Source organism: Hippopotamus amphibius, chromosome 11, assembly GCF_030028045.1.
Source record: "Hippopotamus amphibius kiboko isolate mHipAmp2 chromosome 11, mHipAmp2.hap2, whole genome shotgun sequence".
In the NCBI taxonomy this organism is placed as follows: domain Eukaryota; kingdom Metazoa; phylum Chordata; class Mammalia; order Artiodactyla; family Hippopotamidae; genus Hippopotamus; species Hippopotamus amphibius.
This window is the reverse complement of record NC_080196.1, coordinates 5608403-5634340: the sequence shown is the minus strand read 5'-3', so window position 1 is coordinate 5634340 and position 25938 is coordinate 5608403. Positions and strand designations below refer to the sequence as shown.

The following is a 25938-nucleotide window of genomic DNA, read 5'->3' as shown; positions in this document are numbered from 1 at the left end:
AATTAACTCAAGTATTTTAGGGTAGGGAAGGTGTCACAGAGTGACAGCATTCTTCACTAAACTATGTTTCTGACTTAGTGATGAACTGCCTTGTATTTCCTTCCCATTTCTCTCAGACTAATACACACGTTGCTTACTCATTCTTCAATGTGGAAATTATTGTTCCGAAATCTTTTGGAAATATTTGAGATTCAGCATATACTACCCATTTCCTCTTTGAAGATGTAAGAATATCTTAGGGAGAGAAAGTTATGTGCATTGTTTATTTATATGTCAAAAGCTACATAAATTGTATCACTATCACACAAATTAAACATAAAAAGACATAATACACATAAATATATATACATAAATTATATCGCTATTCTATCTTTATGGCATCGCAAATAAAGATCATTAAAACTAGCAATGGCTGATTTTCTTGGCCTAGACAAGACACTATCTAACATACCCAGTGTTTCTGGTAATCTTTAAATTCAGAATTCTACCGCCTCCCCCGAGCTGGAGCGCTGAGGTCAGCTCATCCCCTTTCCACCTGTCACACACGCCGCCTTCGGCCCCGCCCCTCACTTAGCCCCGCCTCCCACACCCAGGCGCGCCTTCCACGCCCCCTTCCCGGCCAGCCAATAGCCGGCGACATTTGTGGGCGCTGGACGTGCCGCTCAGCCAATGCGGGAGATCCTTGCTGACTGGGTCCCGCCCCTGCCGAGAGCTCGGCCGGAAGATGGCGGCGGCCGCGGAGCTGGCGCTGCTGGAGAAGTCCCTGGGGCTGAGCAAAGGGAACAAGTACAGCGCTCAGGGCGAGCGCCAGGTGAGCGGCGGGGCGGCGCGGAGGGCGCGAGGGGGGCGGGCGCGCTGCCGGCGGCGGCGGCGGGGCGGGGAGGCCGCCCGGGCTTCTCCGCACGTGTCTGCGCCCCCGGGGCTCCTCCTGCGGCCCCGGCTCCCGGCGCGAGGGAGGAGGCGGAGGAACCTGCTCGGCTCGGGCTCGGCCTGAGCTGCTCCTCCGGGAAGGCGCCGCCCTGCCGTTCCGGGGGCAGCGGGGGTGCCGGCGCCGCCGCTGTTCGGGTCCGGTGCTGACGGGAGCTGCGCTGCGCTGCGGCGTCGCCGGCCCGGGGGTCGCCTGGCGGGCCCCGGCGCGGTCTGGGAGATGCAGCTTCTCCGCGGGCCGGTCAAGGTCAGCGTGCCACGTGCGGAGAGGTCCGGGGGCGGAGGGGGTTCGGCGGCCTGAGATCGCCTGGAGGGGTGTAAGGCCTCGGGCTTCTCAGGGCTCTGAAGGATGCTTGTGTGTTATGAGGGGGCGGCTGCGGTGGAGGGATGAGCGCACTAGGAGCGTGTAGGGAGACAGCTTTGGGTCGTGTACGTCTCGTGCCTCTTTGAGATGTTGTTTCTAGATGATACTAGGTTTTTTTTGTTATGGCTTTTTCTGTTCTTCCTTGGCTCCGTCTTAAAATCTTGTCTCCAAAGCAGTCGTATTGTAGTTTCTACACGTTAAGTTTGACGTCTAGAAAGGATGCGGTGACTTGCCTAAGACCGGCCCACCGATTCGCACAGAGGAGGCACCGGAGCCAGAGTGGCCAGCTTTGGGGTTTGCCTCCGGCTGATGCTTCCCCGGCTGCCACTCCTTCCTCGTTTGGTTTCTAGTGTTTCGAGAACGTTGCCAGACATGAGTCTTGTCTTCAGGGAGCTTATGGTCTAGTGTGATATGAGAAACAGTCATCGACCGCTCATTTTTAAGCAGAACAGAAGAATTGCTAAATGGAGGAAAGCATTGTTGAAGAGTGTGGAAGAGAAAATTAACTCTGACTATAAAAGTGGGTTTGTAAACTTCATGGAAAGCTGGTGGTTAAAGTGTGTAAGACCAGTAAATTAGGAAAGATTGGGTAGTTGGGCACAGGAAGTAGAGCAATGTGATCAATGATGCAATGCACAGTAAACCCGGAGTTATAATTGGAGGCCCAGTTGTGAGGGCTGTGGCGGTCAGAGTGTGGTTTCTTATTTTATTTTAATTAAAACTTTTTGTTGTTGTTCTTTTTTTTTTTTTTTTTTTTTAGCAGAGGACAGCTATTGAAGGTTTTTGTTGATGTGTTTGGGGAAAGGGATGAGGATATATGATAAGATTTATTCATTTTTTGGGAAAACAGCTGACAGCAATAGCCAGCAATAAGGCATTCTCTTCAGTATTTTCAATAATAATTAGAATTTGAAAACAGTCCAAGAATGGTTATTAAATTAAGTACATCAGCACATTGGGATATTATTTATGTAGCTACTGAAAGTGATTACTCGGAAGACCATGGAACCTTAAGAAGAATGTGAATGGTGTGTGTCACATGTTTGCAGCTGCATGAGGTGTGTCTGCCTAGGCCATGTAAAGGAAAGAGGACGAACTGCCCACCCAGACCCTGACTCTGTCGTCACAAACCTGGTGACCTTGGTTCTTTATCTGTAAACTGAGAATGAAATTATTTACCTGTCTTAGAAGATGTAATGATTAGATGAGAAAGTAACCAGGAATTTTTTGAGTTCTTATGATGAGGTTGTGGATAATTTATTTTTACAAATAATTCTTTTTAGAATTGTCGTTCCACCTCCCCCCCCACTCAGCAATTGTGAGTTCTTTTCTTTCCTCTTTCTTTCTCTCTTTCTCTCTTCCTCCCTCTCTCTTTTCTCTTTCTCTTCCTTCCTTCCTTCATTCCTTCCTTTGTTTCTTTCCTCCCTCCCTTCCCCTTCCTAAAAGCACACACATCTCAGTGAGTTATCTACCATAAGGTGCACACAAACACAGTCAAGGAATGGAACGTTGGCAGCATCCCCAGCGAGTTGCATATTGTTTTCTTTTAATGCATTTGTTAATTTTTTTATTTTTAATTAATCACTTTATTTATTTATTTATTTATTTATATTGGTTGTGTTGGGTCTGCCTTGCTGCGTGGGCTTTCTCTAGTTGCAGAGAGCCAGGACTACTCTTCGTTGTGGTGCGAGGGCTGCTCTTGTTGTGGAGCTCGGGCTCTGTGCGCATGGGCTTCAGTAGTTGTGGCCCACAGACTTAGTTGCTCCTCGGCGTGTGGGATCTTCCCAGACCAGGGCTCCAACCTGTGCATTGCCAGGCGGATTCTTAACCACTGCGCCACCAGGGAAGCCCTTAATACATTTTTTAAAGGAGGTTATTGGTGATCTTAGATGGAATGGTTTCATTTGAGGTAAAGGCAAAAGTCAGAGTTGAAGGAGCTAAGTAGTGAATGGAGGGTAGCTGGTGAGGAATTGGAAAGCTGAGACTACCTCTGGTTATTTCCTTAAACGTTTAGGAGGTAACCTTTGAATCTGAATCCATAAAGTGTTAATCTCCCCACATGCTTCACGTGGTTCTATTGACCAAGATGTGAGTGTGAAAGGGCCCTGCACAGTATAAATCACTATCCCAAGTTCAGGATACTATTTCATGGCTGAAAAGAGCAGCTATCTTCCTGAGGAAATAATCTCTTTTGCTTTCATGAGGTTGTTTCAATTGTCTATTTATTATTTATGATTGGTTGGTCTCCCCATTGATGATACTTTCCATTTTCTTTTAAATTTCTCAAAATGCTTCGCTTAGTTGTGCATCAAGAACATTTGAATGAATTAGCAATTTCTTATAATCTGACCCTTTGTATTGCTGTTATAATAAACTTGAAAAGTAGGATTCTTTTTCAGATGATTACCTGAAGCCCAGACTTTATTATTAGACATTTATAATCAGTGACCTCACTCTAAATGACTCTAAAATTGATGAATATGCAGTCCATGGCAACGAAATCACCGTCGCAGTCCATACCTAGCTGGTGAGATAAGTAGTTATGTTAGATTACGTATCACTCAAACCAGGCTAGAGCTCACATGGTGGTTCTAGCTGTATCAACATGAATTCAGTGGTCACTATAATTGTTTCTTACTTTTGTTATTACAGAAGTTGGGTTTATTTAAGCATGTTCGTTCACCTTGCTAAGTAGGATATGGGTAATCTTGATCAAAATTACGTGGTATTATTAGGATTTCCATTTTCTCTTTTTGTATATATGTAGTTATAAATTATGTAGAAGGATCATTACTGATTTTTGCAATATTATTACCAGTTCATAGCATCAAGCATCTGTTATCAAATGTAAATTATAAACTGTTATTTTCCTGAATCTCATTTGTAGGTAATTTAATATCTTAGAGCATTTGAAAAAACAGTTTGGGATTTAGCGATTGCTTAGAACTTACAGTCATGATGGTATTTGTTTTTAAGATTTATCTGAAGAGCTCTTTTTTTCTTTTTAAGATTCCAGTTCTTCAGATGAATAATGGTCCGAGTCTAATGGGACTGACTACCATAGCAGCTCACCTAGTCAAGCAGGCCAACAAGGACTATTTGCTGGGGAGCACCGCAGAGGAGAAAGCAGTGGTTCAGCAGTGGTTAGAATACAGGGTAACTCGAGTAGATGGACACTCCGATAAAGACAACATCCGCACTGTTCTGAAGGTATCGCAGCGTCTCTTTATAGGCTGGAATGCAGGAACTGTTAATAGCAGGGATCTCTCTTCCCTGAGATTCAGTCACTGAAGTTGTCGGCTTTCTTTACTTGTTTCCTTCTGCCACGTGATAGTGGGACCTGTTATTACCTTTGCCTGGAACAGACTCTGCTGGCCCCTCCACTCAGACCTCAGCTCAAATACCCCTTCCTCAGCCACATCCTTGGCTCCCTATCTCTCAAGCAGATGCAGTTCCTTGTTCTAAATGCTTTTCTTTCCTAACACAGTACCCCGTGTTTTTCCTTTGTAGCACTCATCACAGTCAATAATAATAGCTTTGTGTGATTTTTTTTTTTATATGATGGCTTGATATTTATTTCCCCCACTCAGCGGCCCTGATTCCCTAAGCAGTAAAGTACTTTCTTAAAGGCAGGGGGATTCCAAGTCTTTGGGGGTTGTGGTTTGGAAAAAACTGTCCAATTGATCTGAGAAAGCCCACGTTTCCTTCCCTTGAGACTTATTGCTTTGGGATTTGTATTTTCTTTCTAAAGAAGTCAAATTAGAATTAAAGACTATTGGTATAAAATATAAACCAAACATGCTCCAGAGGGAAAAACTTTTTAAATAAAATTACTTTTGTTAATAATCACTTATGTAAAAATAAAGCAGTTTTTGTCAGTTTTTTTTTTTTAAGCTTAAAATTGAAGGAAGCTTAGAGATCACCTAGAGAACCACATGTCATTGTAGGAATCCCTGTTTCCTCATTTTGTTCCAATTATAATGTAAATTGGTAACATAGGTTGTACAAGAAGTTCTTATGGTACTGGAAGTTTTTCTTTATCATTCTGGGGGAAATGGTTTAAACAGTATTCCTGACAGATACCATCAATAGAACTGGTAGAAAATAAATTTCAGGTCTTTTTCCTTTATAGGACTGTCATGATCAACTGTTCATTCTCAGTATCCACGCGCAGCAGCATTCCCAAAGGGAAGCAAGCACGTCTTCCCTCTAAGTGAATGTGAGCTTTCAGGCAAATAAAAAGTAAATGTAACTCTGTGTTACAGTTTCCCAGGAGAAGGCATTAGTAGTAAAGTATTTAATTCTAAAATATATGAACAGGATTTCATTGAGTTGGGTATATAAGTTCAAAAGTTGTATTCACAGGTTTGGTATTAGGAGCATAGACGTATAAAACATTGTGTCCGGGATATATAAATATTATTCCCTGAAGTGTCAGCTGGGAGAATCTAACTGGAGATATGACCGTCTTTGACATGTACGAAGCCCTGGGGGATTTGGGTTGTCGCCCTTGCTCTGCCACTGTGTGCTCATCTGTACCTACAGTGATGAGTAGGATACGGTCCTCGGGGCTGATGATGCAGGTCCCACTAGGCACAGCCCCTGCCCTTACAGAGCTCAGACCAGTGCAGGAGGCAGATATAGGTGTAACCGACTGCAGTGTGGTTTTTGGCCAGATGAGCACAGATGAAAAAGGATTGTTTTCTGTTTTACTTTGCTTTTTGCTATTTCATGATAGTATTTTTCTTTTAAAGGTAGTATTCATTATAGAACTTTAAGAAATATAAATAAGCAAAAGAAATTTCAACCATTTGTAGTCCCACCATCAAGAGAGAACTGTTAGTAACACTTATTCGGTCACCAAATATTGAATTATTGAATCCCTTTTGTGTTCTTCATGTGCTTTTTCTTTTCTCATATATGTGTGTGTTGTATTTTATAAAATGGACAGCTATTGGACACTGTAACTTTTTGTTGTTGTTCACTAACAGTATGTTGTGAACAGCTTTTCAAGTCCGTGGATACTCACTTATATTGTCTCTGATAACCTGTTAGTACTCCGTCGTCATATACTTGTGCCAGCATTTAGTCTGCCCCCACGTAGTTACTAGACTGTTGCTAAATATTTTAACACATTCCCATTTGTTTCCTTAAGCTGACTTCCTACGGGGAAATTGTTGGGCCACAGCTATATACATTTTTAAGGATGTGTTGCTCGCCTGCCTTCCAAGAAAGTGTATTACTATAGTTCGGCAGTATTAGACAGTGGCCTCTTCCACAGAACCCTTGCTGACACAGATGTTACCCCTCTTCCTCCTTCACCACCCCGATTTCATGACCAAAACAAACCAAAAAGTGATCTGTTTACTTTGTGTTTTTCTCTCTTGACATTATTAATGCAGTGGCATTTTTTTCATAATTTTTGTGAACATTTTCATTGTTTTTAAAAATTTGCTTACATGTATCCTTTGCCTATTTTTATACTGGGCTATTTCTGTTTTTATTACTTGTTATTTTAAATCTTGCTTTAAGGATATTGTGAAAGAATTTAATTTGCTTGCTAAGGTTCCATTTCAGCGCTAAAACCACAATGGCTCATAATTAAGGTAATATGTAATTTCAAAAAACAGGCATGATACACTAACATCTGGATCTACATGGAGGATATATAGTTGTGTATTATACTGTCTTTTCAATATTATTAGAAAGTTTAATAGATACTTAAGAGGGAAAAGAAAAATCAGATGGAACCCTATAGAGGAATATATTTTTTAAAATTCATCAACGGCATCAGAAAGACTTGTTTAAAAAAAATAATGAACATCGGACATTAGTTCTGTTCCGTGAGTATTTTGAATGTGTGAAATTCTGTGTTTTGAATTTCAGAATTAAATTTCCGAAAATTTTGATTTATATCACTAATCAGAAAAGTATTGCCTATTCATAGTTTTTTAAATTATTTATTTATTGGCTGTGTTGGGTCTTTGTTGCTGCATGGGCTTTCTTTCAGTTGCAGTGAGCGGAGCTACTCTTCATCGTGGTACGCGGGCTCCTCATTGCCGTGGCTTCTCTTGTGGAGCACGGGCTTTAGGCACGTGGGCTGCAGTAGTTGCGGCACACAGGCTCAATAGTTGTGGCACACAGGCTTAGTTGCTTAGAGGCACGCTTAGGGGCATGTGGGATCTTCCTGGAGCAGGGATCGAACTCATGTCCCCTGCATTGGCAGGTGGATTCTCAACAACTGCGCCACCTAGGAAGCGCAGTAGTTTTTTAAACTCTAAAGAGTATAACCTTAAAGGAGTCTTTATAACTAAAACATAGGTATGGATTTTATGTTAAGCATATATACACTATACAAAGCAGTGTTAAATTACTTTTGCAGACTTTATTAAAAAATGCTTCTTAAAATTAATTGTAGACCTATTTATTTTATTCTTATGCTTTATCAAACTTGTTTCATTTGAAGACATTTGGAGAAAAACTAGCTCCATTCAGCAGATTACTATAGAATTTAAGTGGGAGCGTGTGATATACCAGTGTGTGTTACCCTCTCTACCCAATTTTATTTTGATTCTTATGCATTTGCTTCCTTGTTTGTGTCCATGTTCCTTTATGTCATCATCTGTACCACTCCTAACAGTCCCGTATTCACACGCCATTCTGAAGATTACTGTCTGAGTGACGGCGTGGCAGATTCAAAGAGATCAGATTCAGTTCCGCGAATGTTCACTGATCACTGAACTGCTGTGTGCCAAGCATTTGGCATATGATTTGAGAATCAAAACAAACTGCTCTCTCTATAGCTTAAGGAATTCTTCTAGAATGAATGCTGTTGACCACTGGGGCAGTGTTTCATAACTAGTCTTTAGAGGAGACTGTGAGAGTATCTGATTTATGTCACCTATTTAGAAATCTTTTGTCTCATTTAATTTGAATGTAATTTAATGTAAATTCCTGTGCCGTTAAGCTACATGTTAATTTTGAGAGGTACCAAAAATATTTATATAATATTTTTTTATCTAGATTTTTTCTTTTCTAGAAAACTAATTGATATTATTCATGCTGGTCTGTCAGACTGTACTTCTAATTCAGATTAGGATCCTTTAAATTTTGTATTTAATTTTTTAACATGTACTTAAAATTTTTTTTTCCTTCAGAAGTGCCTCTTAGCTGTTTAGGGAGCTGAGTGTTTACTAGCATTTTTAAAATTTTTTAGTGATGATTTTAAATGAATCCTTTTTTGTATATACTTAGATTAATATAGCCTTTTAAAAATTGATGATCATTGTCTGAGGAACAAATGACAGAGAACTTTCTGTAGCTTTAAATGGTGTTTAGAACTGGAGTCTTTAAGGTGTTAGAAAAACTAGATATCCAGCTGCAAAGAACGAAGCTGGACCCTTACCTTACACAATATTTAAACATTAACTCAGAAGTTAACTCAATGTCCTAAACATAAGACCTAAAACGATAGAACTCTTGGAAGAAAACATAAGGGGAAAGTGTCATGTCATTTGATTTGGCACTGATTTCTCGGATGTAACACCAAAAGCACAGGCATCAAACATAAAAATAGATAAATTGGCTTTGGTGGGAATGTAAAATGGTGCAGCTGCTATGAAAAACAGTGTGGTGATTCCTCAAGAGTAAAAATAAAATTATACGTACCATGTGATCCAATAATTCCATTTATGGAAATATACCCAAAAGAATTCAAACTAGGTCTCAAAGAGATATTTGTACACCCGTGTTCATGCCAGTGTTAATCACGGTAGCAGTCAAGTGTCTGTTGACAGATGAATGGATGAATAAGATGTGGTCTGTACATGCCTTGGAATGTTATTCAGCCTTAATAAGGAAGGAAATTCTTATACATGTGATGACATGGATGAACCTTGAGATATTAGGCTCAGTGAAATAAGCCAGTCACAAAAAGACAAGTAGTATATACTTATATACAGCATATAAAATAGTCAAATTCATAGGAACGGAAAGCAGAACCGTGATTGCCAGGGCCTGGGGGGAGGCGGTTAATAAGTACAGAGCTTTAGTTTTCTGAGATGAAAAAATTCTGAAAATTGGTTGCACCACAGTGTGAATACCCTTAACACCTACTGAATTACGCACCTAAAAATGGTTATGGTGGAGATTAAAATTTGATTAATTTTATGTCTTACATGTATTTACCTCAATTAAAAAGTTAAAAATATACATGTATAAAAAATGCAACAAGCCAGTAAATTATAATTCTCTTAAAACATAGGAGAGGGCTTCCTAGGTGGTGCAGTGGTTAAGAATCCGCCTGCCATTGCAGGGGACATGAGTTCGATCCCTGCTCCAGGAAGATCCCACATGCCTCAGAGCAACTAAGCCTGTGTGCCACAACTATTGAGCCTGCGCTTTAGAGCCCGTGAGGCACAACTATTGACCCCATGTGCTGCAACTACTGAAGCCCACGCATCTAGAGCCCGTGCTCCACAACAAGAGAAGCCACGGCAATGAGGAGCTTGCACACCTCAACAAAGAGTAGCCCCTGCTCACCGCAACTAGAGAAAGCCTGCATGCAGCAATGAAGACCCAACACAGCCAATAAAAATAAATAAATAAAATAAAAATAAAATAAATTTATTTATAAAAAAAAATAGGAGAAAGCCGGGACTTCCCTGGTGGCGGGAAGTTAAGACTCCCTAATGAAGGCTCCGCTCTCCCAATGCAGGGGACCCAGGTTTGATCACTGGTCAGGGATCTACATCCCACATGCATACTGCAACTAAAAATGCACATGCCTCAACCAAGGAGCTGGCAAGCCGCAAGTAAGGAGCCCTCCTGCTGCAGCTAAGGAGCCTGCCTGCCACAAGTAACACCCAGTGCAACCAAATTTAAAAAAAACACGTAGGAATTGTTGAAGAGCTTTTTTTTTTCTTTTTTTTACCACACTGCACGGCTTGTGGGATATTAGTTACCTGGCCCTCAGCAGTGAAAGCACTGGGTCCTAACTGCTGGACTGCCAGGGAATTTCCCGTTGAGGAGTTTTTTATATTTTAAGGCAAAAAAAAAAACAAATTTAACATGAGCATGATTTACAAAATATACCCCCCCCCCAAAAAAAATTAGTCATTTGAAATGATTGTAGATGGCACTGTGATTATCAGCGCCATCTGTATTTTCTAATGTTTTCTTATGTCTTTAAGACTAATAATATCTACCCTATTGATAAAAATGAGTTGATTGTTATATGATTTGTGATATTGAATGAATTTGAATCTATTATTGTCACAGATTAAATTTACTAAATGTCAGTATTTTGTTTTCTAATAGCCTTCTAAGTGTTTCAAGTCAAATGTATAGTTAACTTTATTATTACTGCTTTTTAAATTAATTTTTTAAATTCCATTTTCTAGGATCTTAATTCATATCTTGAAGATAAAGTCTACCTTACAGGATATAACTTCACATTAGCAGATATCCTCTTATACTACGGACTTCATCGCTTTATTGTGAGTATTTGAATAGTTATTGGCTTTTTTATCTGTGATGTTCAGAATGATTTTTTTTTATTTGTCTTGAATTTAAATCAAATTTGAATTTTCAACTTAGCAAATGATAGTGAAAGGAATTCTTTTTACATAAGGTACCTTATGCAAATATTTCTCCCATGGACCCATCACCCATAGGAACTTCCTATTCCTTGACCGGCTTGATTCCTGCTCTTGTTCCTGCTTTTCTTTGTGGCTCCTTCTCTTGCAAACCTTTGGACTTGATCATCACCCTCACCTGGGCCCCACTGTCACCCTCACCTGGACCCTACCATCACCTTTCCGCTCCAGCTCAATATCTTGCTTTCAGTACCGCATCCTCTATGCAGCCTCTTGTCCTAGCTCGTAATCTTCCTCCCTGGTCTCATCATTATCTGAAGTAACTCAGCTCCTTCCCTTTTTCCAAACCTGTTCACTTTCTCCCCCATCCAGCTTGGGTCCTCTCTTGTGTAACTCAAATCCCCAACTCTTGGTCAGTCCAAGTACGTGCCTTCAGTCCTATCTCCAGGCTGAACTGTGTTGGAGGAGTCACACGCAGGCTGTCATTAAGAAGATGAGCATTTCTCACCTCTAAGTAAAAAAGACAGTAAGGAAGTATAACTCTTGCAAACCAGCGTGTGTACTTACAGTCTTCTCTCTCTAGCTTACACAGGTCCTGCCGTAAGGAAAGGAAATACTCTGAGAAGGAGGGAGCTTGTGTGGAATTTCTTTGCCAGCAGAGTGAACAGGGTCCTGATTCTGTAATGCACAGTACTTGTAGCACCAGCTGCCAAGCTGTTTCACTGTGAGTCTAGGTGCTCCTGAGGGCGAGTGGTTTCCAGGCAGGTTAGAAGTGTTTCAGTCAATGCCGTGTGTTACAGCTAGGATTCCAGGGAGTTCCCTGGTTGGCTAGTGGTTAGGACTCTGTGTTTTTCACTGCCGTGGCCTGGGTTCAATCCCTGGTCAGGGAACTAAGATCCCACAGGCTTTGCGGTTCAGCCATAAATAAACAAACAAGCAAACAAAATAAAACTTGGAAAAAACAAAAACTGGGTTTCCATTAACAATATTCAGTGATGTCTGCCTATTTATATTCCCTATTTTGGAATGTGTATCCTCTTTATAAGTAGTGATTACAATTTTATAATTAAGGACCTCATACTTACTGTTTTCAAAGCAAAATTGGGTGGAATAATATGTAACTCACATTCACTGTCTCCTTGGGTTCATAAAAGAGTCCGTAACTGCAGCAGCTCTCCCACCCTGGTCCATGTGCAGGCAGATTACGTCAGAGAAATAAACACCTTCTCGAGGAACAGGCCTCACAGATGAAACCTGTGCTGTGAGACCTGCGCTGTGACAGCGGTGCCCTGTGGTGTTAAATGACACCCCTGTTGAGTGAGGTGTAAATATACCCAGGTGAGAAAAGGCTGATTACCAGGTGTTAAGTTCAGGCAGAGCAGATGGGAGGTTCAGATTGGCCCCCTGCTCATATTCATCAGACAGTTCTGGCACTTTGTTTGCCTTGGCAGTGCATTTATTTTTGCCCTTATAGTTTCTTCATTTATTTGCTTACGTGATTAAGTAGTTAATATGTAATCAGCACAGTCAGCATGGGGTATGAAACAGCAGTTGGGGAACCGTCCAGCTGTCAAACAGTCACGCTGTATCTTGTTTCAGCATGAGCCTGATTTTAGCTGTGGCTGAGTTACTCCAAGGTCTGGTCCATCTTCATTCCTTCAGAGGAATATTACGTAGCCCTTCCTTTGTTAAACTGTCAGTTACTACCACCCCAGTGACTCACCGCTTTCCTAAAGGGTTTCCCAGTAAAGGGCAGCCCTGTGAACAGGGTTACATGCTGCTTGACTGTAAGATTGTTATCTATTGAAATTCATTTGTTTTGAAGCTTGGAGCACCAGGGGAGGTGTCATTCTCTTAGAAAGAAAGGAAAAGTAAAAAGAGATAGCTGCAGAGCAGCCCAGGAACACCAGCAGTAGAGAATGCCCCAGAGGCAGCACGGTGCCAGTTGGAAAGGCAGCACACCGACATTTCACCGTGATCTGGAATAGGTCACTCGAAGAGTTTCTCACGTCTTCATGGAAAATTAGCGACTAAGAATACTATCTGTTTGGCTTTAAAGTTCAAACTAGTTGTAGAGTGCCAGTATAAATAAGAAGGAAGGATGAGGTAGGAGGAGCCAAGCGTCCCTGTAGACACATGGGCTTGCAAGCCAGTAAGGAGCAGGAAGCGTAACTAGAGCAAGCACGTTGTGTTTCCTGTTGTAAAGAAAATAAAAAAAAAAAATAAACTAGAAAGAGTTGATGGAAAACCAATTTTAAGTAAAATAATTGATGCGGATCCCAGCCCAAAAGTTCTAAAAAATGGAAGTTTGGTGAGGGTAAAATGTTTTATTCGTTTGTTTCTCTGTTTACAGCGCATTCAGAAATAGAATGTCTACCCAGAAAGTAGTGGCAGTAAGAAAGTGAGGTCAATTATAATCTTCTCAGACTCCAGGGACAAGCTCCAGAATATAAACCAAAAGGTTAAGTGTAACCTGATCCTCTGGAAAAGCGCTGCATTTCTAGCAAAATGTTCTGAGGGAAAGTGGACATATTTACATTCTCTTAAATAGATCATCTAGTTAAAAATCACTGGAATCAATTAGGAAACGTCAGAAGAAACTTTAGAAGCTCTTGGAATAAAAATTATTTTGTGCTGTGAGTCAGTTGTGATCCATACGCTAGAGACTGAAAATGTGAAATTTTTAAGTTAGAGAAAATAGATTTTGCCATGCATTGTCGTTCCTTGCTGTTTTTGTTATCTTCAGTGATAGGCCTGGTGACAGCTTATGCTGGTCCCTGTGGCGGCAAATGCTGTTCTGAAGTGTGAATTGTGAAACAGACGCTGCCCCTTTCCCCTGTGTCAAAATCTGAGTGAACAACTTAAACATAGATCAAACAAGCATTAGTACTTTATTGCTTGGAAATGCTTTCTTCTCGGTGCATTTTAATTCATTCTGAAAAATAACATCTCACAGAATGGCTGGGTAGAGACTGTTTAAAATGAAAGAGTTCTGAAATTAGTCAAATTGTCAGCAGTCAGAGTGGATTCATCATATATTTCAACAGTTGACATGAAGTCAAGTTGGAGTAATATTTGCTACTTCTGTTTGCTTTAACTGTCAGTAAAGAGGTTTGTTGAACTTGGTTTTGAATTTTATTTACATCTGTATGTATGTATGTATGTAGGAAGGAAGGAAGGGGAAAAGGAGAAGGGGGGGAGGGAGAGAGGAGAGAAAAGGAAAACTCACCCCCATTTCCTGTTAGATTTGCAGCTATGTTTACTAGTAGTTGAACTTTTTAAAAAAATCTTGTATTTTCTTTTGAAGTCAGTGGTGAAGTTCACCTATGGTAAAGATTTAGAAAAAGAACAAAAATTGAGCTCTTTTACAAAATGTGTCTTACTTTTGAAATGTGGACTGGTATTCAGTTTATTCCACAGTGGTTGTTTACGTCCCTCCTGTGTACAGCACACAAGATAGTTTGGAGCAATATAATTCTTTACATGTGAAACCATGAATTCTTTTTTAATAGAAATAACTTTTACACTAAAAAAAAGACATTCTTGACCAGTTTTCTTGACCAGTGTGTTAATTTTTTATCTGCATGCCATGGCCTAACTGTAGTGTAGGTGAATAGTTATAGTCACATGTTTCTGATAACTACATGCAACCCTGCACCCCCTTAAACAAGATGAGTATATTTTTGTCGTTTGCTGTAGCAGCTTGTGTGTAGGATTTAGACCAGAAACTTAAATTATATGTAACAGTAGCAGTGAGACCCACTGCTAGTAAACTAGTCCAACAGAGATAGACATTTGACACCAAAGATAATGCTAACAGATCAGATTTGTGTGTGTATGTGTTTTATTAATTTACTTTTTGTTTATTTATTTATTTATTTATTCATTGGCTGTGTTGGGTCTTAGTTTCTGCGTGCGGGCTTTCTCTAGTTGCGGCAAGTGGAGGCTACTCTTCGTTGCAGTGCGCGGGCTTCTCATTGTGGTGGCTTCTCTTGTTGCAGAGCACAGCCTCTAGGCATGCGGGTTCAACAGCTGTGGCTCACGGGCTCTAGAGCACAGGCCCAGTAGTTGTGGCGCACGGGCTTAGTTGCTCCGCAGCATGTGGGATCTTCCCAAACTAGGGAGCGAACCTGTGTCCCCTGTATTGGCAGGCAGATTCTTAACCACTGCAGCACCAGGGAAGTCCAACAGATCAGATATTGATATTGATATAGTCGTATCCTAATGTAGTAAAGGCAAAAAGGAAGGCAGAATGACTTTTATCACTTTCTCTGTTTACACTGCATTATTGTAAATGTGAAAAGAGAACACAAGTTCAATTAAACAGTTATTGAGAAAATACTACGTCTACCTTTTAATTTTATTGCTAATAATATTTTCTGTTCTGTAATAATTATTGGATAGCAGAGTGATTTGTCCTTCGGTGCTGTTGACCTGGTAACTTAGCAGAGTGTTGGCCTGTGGGCACAAGTAGACACTAAATTCTCAACAGCCACAGGGGGCCCAATCGCTAAAAGCGCCTCCCAGAAAGCAGGCTGCTAGTGGCTTTGAGGTACGTGAGGGTGACTGAGACATTTTGTGTCTGTGAATATTCCTGGTCAGTTTTTTGAAGACTTGCAATATGTTAAACAAGTGAATTAACAACAGAAGGAACTACACTAGTCTTACCTGCTTCTCCTTACCTGACGCCTCTTCATGATTCTCCAAGATTTGGTTCAGAGAAAAGGCTTCAAGTCGGCTTTGGAATCCGAGCCCAGGGAGATAATAGGCCCCCACTGGTTGGTTGGTTGGTTGGTTGGTTGGTTGGTTGGTTGGTTGGTTTTCTGGCCACACCACATGGCATGTGAGATCTTAGTTCCCTGACCAGGGATCGAACCCATGTCTCCTGCAGTGGATGCCCAGAGTCCTAACCACTGGACCACCAGGGAAGTCCCGCCCCCACTGTTTTGATTGCATCTTTCTCTAACCAAATCTCTGGGCATCCTTGTAGCTTGACAGTAAATTCTGTGAACTGCTACCTCCTCTAAAGATCAGGTTCAGCTGTACTGCAGACAGAATCCAGAAGGTCTGTTGTACCCCGGAAATAGCCCTTCCTTCTTATATTAACAATAATCACTTAACATTACATGGGTCATTGTTTTCTTCAGTAAAGTTTTTCCCCAGCGTTTAGTAGAAAGAAGCAGTTGTCTACACGTATATATACACCAGCCATCTACATATATATATATATGTATGTATTTGAGTTTACCTTATATTCCTTGTTAAGTACGTTAGATGCCAACATACCTTTCTTATTTTAGGTTTGCAAAAAATATTGGAGAAAGAACCATGTCTTAGTCTCTCAGAGGCTATTCTCTTCCTTTCTCCTATTTTTTCTTTCCAATAAAATAAGAAAACAAACTCTGGTCCTCCAGATCCTGGGTTAATGTAAATTTTTCATTTGTTGAAAACTTCAGATTTCGCTCAAAAGCACGTCGGTTTTGAACTGAACATGGACGCATTAAACAAGTGGAGAGCTTGTCCACGTGGCTGAAATGGTTCACTCATATCTGAATATGTTGGCTTTGAGAACTGTGGGGTTTTTTCCCCCCGATTTCTATCTCCTAGTCAAATGGTATTGAGTTGCACTTATGTAATGTCTGTGTTGTATGTGTGTTTTTAATCTCTACTTAGGTTGACCTGACGGTTCAAGAAAAGGAGAAATATCTTAACGTGTCTCGCTGGTTTTGTCACATTCAGCATTACCCAGGCATCAGGCAGCATCTGTCTAGTGTTGTCTTCATCAAGAACAGACTGTATACTAACTCCCACTAGAAGCCGTCTGCACTGTACGAAAGAGTGATTAAGATATTCTCAGTGGAAAGTGTATTCTTGACCAGGACTGACGTGAATTGACATGCAACTATTCTTTATTCATTGAAGTTGGTAGAGTTTTTAAAGTATAAATTTGTGTCCCAACGTTTTATTTGTTCTTTAGTTGAAATATTGCAGGGTTTTTTTTAATGTAAAGCTTCAAGTGCTGTCAGAACTCGAGTTGAGATCGTTATCAATTATCTTGTTTTTAGAGATGAAATTTATTTTAATAAAAGTTGCAAATCAGTGGCTTAATCTTAAAAAAAAAAACAACAGTCCTTCCAATGGTTGACATATTTGGCTATTTATTGACCTCTTTCATCTTTTAAAATACCTTTTCCCCTTCTGAATATGTATAGTAGTTTGTTTATTGAGAACCAAGTAAATTGTGCCAAGGAGACAAAAAGGGAAGACAGATGGATTTGTTTTCAAATATTTATGTGGGCCAGTAAACATGGTTGAAAAAGTCTTTGTTTCTTTCTTTCCTGTAGTTGGTGTTCATTGAGGTGAAACTAACCACTGCACCGCCCTAGAGGGAAGTGGAATAAGATGCATTCCCTCGAGTTAATGGTTCTTCTGTTGTCTTTGGGCTTTATTGGAACATGCAGTAGCTAAGAAGCAACGGGACATTCCCACTATCTCACTCATTTTTGTACTCGGTAACTACTACATTCTTCTAAACTAAAAGCCAACATAGAAAGGCTGCTGTTGACACTGTGTAAAGAACTAAGACTCACACTTTATTAACAAACCTGTACAATTTATAGCTCTTAGTGGCTGAGAAAATAAATAATCAGTTCTTGAGAGCTAAAGAGCTTCTATTTACAAATAATAGGAAAAGTAGAGTCTTTGAGCACTTTGCTGTTCAATGCTATGTAAATTTTGGTGCTGACGCTGAGTCTCAGTAGAATACAATTCAGCGTTCAAGTGCGAAGAGCAGAGACTGGGGAAATGTACATCCCTTTGGCTGTGTTGCTTGGATCACATACTAGCTGAATGTATGACCTAAAGCAAATCAGTTAACCATATTCTCTTAATCTGTAAAAATAAAAATAAAACGTAAAAGGAAAGATAACTCTAAATGTTGAGGATTCGTGGAGACAATTTATGTGAAAAAACCTAACAGCCCATTTCTATCAGTAAAGGTTTCTCTTTATAAGACACCCCCCCTCCCATTTTTGTTCATGTTACTGAGTTGAGATTTAACAGGCCAAGAGTATTGAGTATATTGTCATAGATCAAGGCAGGATTGGATTTCACAAGTCATTGCAATTGGGAGCATCTTTAATTTTTACAAAGTAGCTCTTGTATTAGAAACTGTGAATTTGTATTTACATGTTCAGAGACTAGAGGGCTCAAGTTCATTTTGGAAGTAGTATGTGCACCATAGAGGCAGGCCCAGGCTGACTGTTCCTGCAAACCACTGCCCCAGCTGGGCCTGCTGTAAGCCTTCCACCTTCAGTTCCACTGCTGTGAATTCCTTTAACACTTCTCTGTTCTGCCTGGACCTGGGAGGTAAGCCGAACAGACAGGGTAGTTAAGAAGTGGGCTGGCCAGCCCTCCCATCCCAACCATTTCATTCTCTTCCTTCGGTATAGGTCAGCTGTGAGGGAAGGGGCAGAGAATACTGCATATACCAAGTGTATCCTCTTCCCACTTCCACCTCGTGAGTGTTTTGTTTTGTTTTGCCTTGTTTTTTTGGCCACACCCTGTGGCTCCTGGATCTAGTTTCCTGACCAGGGATCGAACCCAGGCCCACGGCAGCGACAGCACCGACTCCTAACTGCTGGACCAGCAGGAAAGTCCCCGTCATGAGTCTTAACCCTCTGCATCCTTATATCTGCTAGTCAGTTCATTGCAGAGCACGTCATTGCTTCAACAGGTTATCACCTTCTGAGTGCCAGGACAATCTAGGAGGATGCAGGGGTGGCAGAAGGAGAAAACCCTGGCTCTTGTAGGCAAAGGTTAGATGATGTTCTCAGTGCCTAAATTGAAACAATGCATTTCCCTTTAGAAAGGCTGCTGGGCATCCTGGGTCACTTCCGTCAGGTACTTCTCCTCCTGAAACACCCTTTCTCACTTGATGACCTCTTCAGTGTTCAACTTTGTCATGTCCTGAAAGTCAAGTCCACGCTGACCAACCCATTCTTCCCGGCCTCCCATTCTGGCACTGATGTCATTGTGCTGTTTTTGATCACCTGTTCTTCCACTATATGTCTTGAGAGCAGAGACTCTTTTCGCAGCTGCCCAAACAACAACTGGCACATAACAGCAGATACTCGGTGTGTGTTTGTTGAAAGAATGTTGTGTTAAGTCCATTTTGAGCTAACCAAGAAAAGTGTGTGAATTGCAATTAGGTGCAGGTGTATAGCAGAAAAACCAAGTAACATTAAAATGGGTTGTTTTTTTCTTATGTGAAAGAAGACAGTCCACAGTTGGTATTAGGCATCTAGCTGCTTCTTCATACTGAACAAGTAGTTTTCTTTCTCAAATTCAACTCATGGTCCAAGATAGCTGTTGGCTCCAGACTTTGAGTCCATGATTTAGACCTAGAGAAGGAGGCCAAGAGGAAGGTGCAAAAAGACTCCTCTCCCAACTGAGTCAGTCCACGTGAAGGACCTTTTGGGAAGCCCTATTCAGCAAAATCTGTTTACATGTCTTTGGCCATCCCAGCTGGGAGAGAGAGGCCAGAAATGTAGTCCTTTCGCGCACACATCACCTGCCAGTGCTGTGTCAATGAGGAAGAAGGAAAAAAGGGATATAGCTAGGTAGGCAGCTAGCTGTCTCTCTCAGGGTAAGTAGTGTTGAAATGGGAAAATACTTTCCGGATGCTAAATAATCCAGTTGTAAAGGAATTTTCGTGAGTAAATTTTTGGTGTTCCATGGGTCCTCAGTTGGCAAAGAATTAGATTACCATATAATGTTTTTCCCTAACTGCGGATTTCACGGTTCAAAAGCTATTTTAGGATCCTGCAATACTGAATTATGAGGATCTGCTAATGCACTTTTCACAACAGCACTGAGTTAACGTTGAGCATTCAGTACATGTTTGGCACCACTAAAGTGCTTTCAGTGAATTCACTCCTTTAATTCTTATTCCCTTTTGGCAGTTAATGAAACTGAGGCACAGATTGGTTAAGGAACTGGCCTCAGTCACAGCCAGTATCAAGGGGCTGGGATTCAGTCGAGTGTCTGACTCAAAGTCAACCTGTAAGCCACTTTACCAGTGTGCCTGGCAAGTTCTGCTTAACTTGTGAAATTCATTTTTACCAATCTTAGAAAAAGCTGCCCTAGGCATTGGATAAAACAAATGTGTACGTAACTTCAAGAATACATGAGATGTTTCCACAATTCTGGATATACTAAAAATGCCTGACTCATACACTTTAAATGGGTAAATCTTGGTGTTTGTGAATTATAGCTCAATAAAGCAGGGTTTTTTTGTTTTTGTTTTTGGCTGCACCACATGGCATGTGGAATCTTAGTTCCCCAACCAGGGATCAAACCCGTGCCCCCTACATTGGAAGCAAGGAGTCTTAACCATGGACCGCCAGGGAAGTCCTAAAGCAGTTTGTTTGTTTGTTTGTTTTAAAGAAGTGGCGTCAAATACATTAGCCTCACCATGTTAATTACGAGACCTTGGATAAGTCACTGAGCATGAAATTCCTCTCATGAAATAGAGGTAAAGACGACTGATGTTTAATTTGCAAGAAGAATGTATAAAAATTACCTATCCCAGTGCCTGGCACACAGAGAGTGGTCAGGGAAGGACAAACTGCTGTGGAAGATGGTAGGATCATAACCTACAGTTTCATAAAGTCAAATTCTTAACTAATTCATAAGCCTCTTCCCACCTGCCATCTCTGAGGCATCTGTTCAACGTGAGCAGATGAGATGATGAGATGAGATAACTTGTCAGAGCATCTTGTGATTTTGATATTTATTTATTTATTTAGGTGGCGCCAGGTCTTAGTTGTGATATGTGGAGGATCTAGTTCCCTGACCAGGGATCGAACCCAGGCCCCCTGCATTGGGAACGCGGAGTCTTACCCACTGGACCACCAGGGAAGTCCCCATTTTGTGATTTTGGTAAAACATGAATCCATTGTATTACTCACCAGTTTAAAAATCTCTGGTCCTCACATCTTTTCAAGGTGTTGAAAAAAGGGAGCGTGCTATTTTTCTTTTTTTTTTCCCCTAAAAGACCAACGAAGCTCCTCTAAAGTGTATGCTTTTCCTTCTGAAAAGGGGATGCCCCTTTCCACCCTTTCCTTTCTGTAATTCCCAGAAGCCTGCAGCACTCATCATTCAGTAATCCCTCTACATTCAATGTCTTGTAAAAACCTGTAGTGAGAAAGAATGTATGTATACGTATAACTGAATCACTTTGCTGTACACCAAAATCTAACACAACATGGTAAATCAACTATACTTCAATTAAAAAAAATAATAACAATCCTTCAATATTTCTTGTAGCACCTGCTATGTGTTGACAGTCGACTGGGCCCTGCTGATAACACGTTACACACTTGCCCTCATAGCGTCCAGTGCAGTGGTCTGAAACAGCATGCGAAGCGTTCTTGTGGAAGCTGCCAGCCCCTCAGCATTCTTTGAAAGTAAATAAAGAGACTCAGATACCATTTACTGAGTGTCTGCTGTGTTCTGGGCCCCGTACCAGACACTTGACAGTCTTCACATTATCTCACGTTAATTTAGGAGGTGGGGCGCAGGCAGAAACGAACCCGCATGCTGACCCCCCCAGTTAGACCACGGCTGGAGTGAACGGGACTGTGCACTTGCCCCATTGGAGGACATCACCTGCCACCATGTTGTGCACTGGGCTTTGAGTTGACCGCCCAGACTAGATACTGGCCCTGTCTCCCTACGCCACGTGCAACCTTCAAGAACAGGTCAAAACTTCCAAATAGGGAAGGATCGTTCTTCAGCCAAGGATCTACGAATTTTCCACTAATTACAGTAAATACTGGTTTTAAACCAAATAGAGGGGAATTGCCCGGGGTTCAGTGGTTAGGACTCCGCACGTTCACTGCCAAGGGCCTGGGTTCAGTCCCTGGTTGGGGAACTAAAATCCCGCAAGCCACACAGTGCTGCCCCCCCAAAAATAAATAAACCAAATAGATATAATAGAACTGGAAGCAATATCAAAAGTCCATTTGTGAGACTCCCCTGATGGTGCCGTGGGTAAGACTCCACGCTCCCAATGCAGGTGCAGGGGGTGTGGGTTTGATCCCTAGTCAGGGAACTAGATCCTGCATGCCGCAACTAAGATCCAGCACAGCCAAAAAAATAAATATTTTTAAAAAAGGCCATTAGTCTTTTGGCCCAGTTACACCCAAAAGCTGTCATGAAGTGATTTGTGCAGTTCCGTGGTGGTCAGTCTTCATCAGGCAACTGCTGTCACAAGATGGTAGAAAAAGTGACCTAACTTAAGCTCTACGCCATCCCCATCCAGATTCAGCAGTAAGATTACTGCACCGAGGTTTGTAACAGATGTGGGGGCATGCTCATTTTTACTCCCTGTTAAGCATATAGGTCCCCCATTGGCTCACCCCAGTTAAACCTGAAGCTGTAGTCACCGCAGTCTGTAGTGGGCACATTTGGTTTCCCGCAGGGACCAAGGCAGAAAGGTAGGAGTGGAACGAATGGGCAGATCACCCGCTGCTGGTGCATTGTGTGAGAGCCCGGCTAAAAGTCCTTCCAGAACAGCTTCAAGACTTGTTGATAAAAATTTAAGCAGAGGTATTGTCGGGAAAGATAGAACTCTATTACAATCAGGTACACGTACATCACACCGAGAGATAAAATACACAACTCTTTGACAAGGAGTCAAATTAGAATGATTGCGAAGTACAGCTTTTTCCTTTATGCATATTTTTTCTATCATTTGACGTCATTCCTTTAAAAAAAAAAGTCAGATGTTTCACAAACTTTAATATTAATCTAGCTTTGGCAGAGAGGTGGTGGCTTTGTGGATTCGAGCATTTAGCTTCTTAACCCCAGAGAGCAATATTTCTTCTTTCCCTCTGTAATGAGATAACCTGCTCCTACCCATTACCAGGGCACTAAATTTCAAATTCTCCATACACCTGAGGAGGCTGCTATATATCTGGCCATCTTAATTTTAGTCTTGATTTATTGAGGCTGAATTACATTCCCAACTCTTCCTGGAGCTCTGGGTGAATTTTATTGCAAAAGCAATGGGCAGAAAGTTGCCATCATATATCTCTCTCGCTGGCCAGAGTTTTTCGATACACAAGGGGCTCTGTATCCCGCTGCTCCATGTCTTGTATGCTGGATTTATAACACCGAAGCCCAGCTCTAGGGTTACATACAGGCACATCAGAGATGAGATGGGGAATTTGATTTTGTAATAATGATTACTTGTTGCTGGAGCCCATATTCCTGCAGGCTCTGCCTTTATTCTCCCTGCCACTGATGAATAAAACTAATTCTAACTGCTACCTTATCTAGCAAAACTCATCTTTCACTTATGAGAGAGACCAAAAGAAAGGAGACCGGAAGTCAGGAGAATTTGAGATGCTGGCCTTTTTGCTATTATGTCTCAAGGGTTTCTTCTTCCATTACCGTGATTCCTTTAGGAATATTTTCATCTTTTAAACTTTGGATTCCTCATAGGGAGAATAAAAGCGTCGCATCTCTTCCAGCCTAGCGAGTTAATTCGATGTCTCATCCGTGCTGTCTCTTCCACTGCAGAGAGGCTGGGTCCCTAGGGCTAGCCAGCTGTATCAGGGAGCCCGCGGACTCGGCTTGCCATCTCTGCTGAGGGTCATCTGTCCTCGCGGTCTTGCCGTGGGTAATTTTTGTCCCCCCGAACATCATCTGCTTGAGAATTTTGTGCCTGGCAGGCCTGTCTGTCTGAGTTAAGCTTGAAATACAGTAGCCACACAACTAACCTGACAAGGCATCGCTCTAAACAACAAGGCCCCAGGCCTGCTTTGACCAAGACCATAAACTTCCAGCCATCTGATTACAAATTCCAAAGTTTCTTTGGTGCAGTCCATGAACTAGTCTGTTCATGCAAGGCAGGCTATCCTTCCTCCACTGCCCCAGTTCTCCCGACCTCCTGCAACTCACATACACACACACACCCTTACCTTAAAGACCCTTAGAGATGTTTAACCCTCTGGTTGACCTCACCAGCTTTGCAGTTCCTGACTGTTCGGCATTTGACTTGAGCCCTGTGACTTGGATGAAAGAATTCTAGAGTGGATGATCCTTGTCAGAAGTTTGGAGTGTGGGTGACGGACACTGCGTGAAAGCAGTGGGTCTCAGACTTGAGCGTGAGTGGTCATCATCTGGGATTTCTCAAAACACAGATTGCTGGGTCCCCATTGGAATTTCTGATTCAAGAGGTCTGGTGTGGTGACCCCACCACGAGAACTGCTGTACTACATCTGTCTGAAGCTTGGGTGACCTTCAGACACAGCAGCTGCACTCATCCAAAAACTCGTGCTCTTATTTTTTGGCACAGCTGAGTCCAGTTTTCTGGAGGTGGGACCAGTGTGGTGATGGAGCATCCTGAGTTCTGACTGGTTGGCTCTGCCCCAGGAGTTTGCCTCCGTAGCAGCTCTGGCGGTACAGCACTGCATGTTCAAGTGATGGAGCTACGTTGGAAGCCGCTCTGGGGGAACAAGCAGGATTCGGTCCAGGAAGGACCAGCCCAGGACTGTAAAGCTGCTGCCTAGAAGACAGCTGATACCGATACTCCGCGTGTTATTTCACACCACACGGCCTCTGGGCTCAGCATGGCAGAGGCATGTCCAAAATGTCATATGGTTAGCACACGGTATGTCACCCCAAAAGATGGTCTAATCTCTTCCCCGCCTTTGTTTTCATCAGTTTCTTCCATTCTTAATGTTTTAACCCACTTCAAAAATAGATCAGTCAAAAAAGGGTGAAGAGTGACACCAACAGAAAATATTCCAGAGGAAACCTCATGAAGTGGAGTTGATAAAAAGCAAAATAAATGTAGGGGCCCCCTCCCCCAACTCTGCTTATCCTTGATGGGCTTATACTAAGAAATGAGTTTTAAACTTGTTCTCAAGAGGCAATGTCATTAAATACACGTTTTTATTTTCTAATTTTTATAAGGTTCAATGAGGAGTTAGCAAAGAATTTACCCTGAAGTCAGAAGTTTACTTCTTCTAAATCAGCGTTATTTCCATGTTTTAGATGTCTTAACTCTCAAGAAGCCCAATAATTGGCAAAATCCCTCTTCCATTCTGTGGTTTAAAAGCGTCCAATACTAAGAGTCTGAACAACGATCTAGCATAGAGTGCTGTGAAGGGGAGAACAGCCGTTCTTACAACAAGGAGAAGTGCTTAGTTTATTCCACGTATGGAGTGTTTTTGAAATGACAACATTTCAGAAATGGAGGCTACGTCACAGGTGGCCAGTGGTTGGGGTGGGGGCAGGGAGGAAGGTAGGTGTGGTTACAAAAGGTTCCCTGTGGGATCTTTATGCTTTGGAGCTGTGCAATATCTTGACTGTGCTGACAGATACATAAACCTACATGTGATAAAATTATATAGAACTAAACACACACACACACACACACACACAGTGAGTACAGGTAAAACTAGGGAAATCTGAATAAGATTGGTGAACTGTATCAAAGTCTATATCTTGATTCTGATATTCACATTCGCAAAATGTTACCACTGGAGGGAAACTAGGCCAAGTGTCCAGCAAATCTCTGTATCAGGTCTTACAACTGTGTCAACTCTAAACGGGCACTTGCCATGGGCACTTGCCGTCCACCTCTACAGGGATTAAACCACACGAGCTGCTGCCGCGGCTGAGCTCCAGCATCCCCTGAAGGAAATTCAGGGTGGAGACCAGGAATGAGGCACTCTGTGCTTTGGAAAAACGAGCAGAACAGGTCTTCAGATAGTTATGTGTTTTCAGGAGCTGATTGTGTGAGCCAATCCTTGCATCTCCTGATAGCTAGGAAAGCACTAAATCCCTTCATGGTGACGTCTGCTCCTCGTGACTAGGAGAAACCCCCTATAAAAATATGCGTTTGATGGCATGTACCCCTCCTTCACCAAGAGGACATATATCCTGACCTCCCCCACTACCTCTTCAGGACAGTTTCTCAGCGCTATCTGGGATGCTGTCCCCCGGGCTGCAGTCCTGATTTTGCCCCAAATAAAA

General features: G+C 41.8%; 1 protein-coding gene across 4 annotated transcripts; it reads left to right on the top strand.

Annotated features, from left to right (window-relative positions):
* Window positions 1-700: 700 nt before the first annotated feature.
* On the top strand, window positions 701-25938 carry EEF1E1 (eukaryotic translation elongation factor 1 epsilon 1). 4 transcript variants are annotated; one of them, XM_057699952.1, is made up of 4 exons: window positions 701-811; window positions 4301-4501; window positions 10693-10788; window positions 24254-25938. In XM_057699952.1, the coding sequence occupies exons 1-4, from the start codon at window positions 725-727 to the stop codon at window positions 24302-24304; spliced, it is 435 nt and encodes a 144-aa protein (XP_057555935.1). In that variant the 5' UTR covers window positions 701-724; the 3' UTR covers window positions 24305-25938. The 4 variants fall into 4 exon arrangements, with proteins under 4 accessions (XP_057555935.1, XP_057555937.1, XP_057555936.1 ...); XM_057699954.1 differs by lacking the exon at window positions 24254-25938 and adding an exon at window positions 20697-21282; XM_057699953.1 differs by lacking the exon at window positions 24254-25938 and adding an exon at window positions 17232-18951.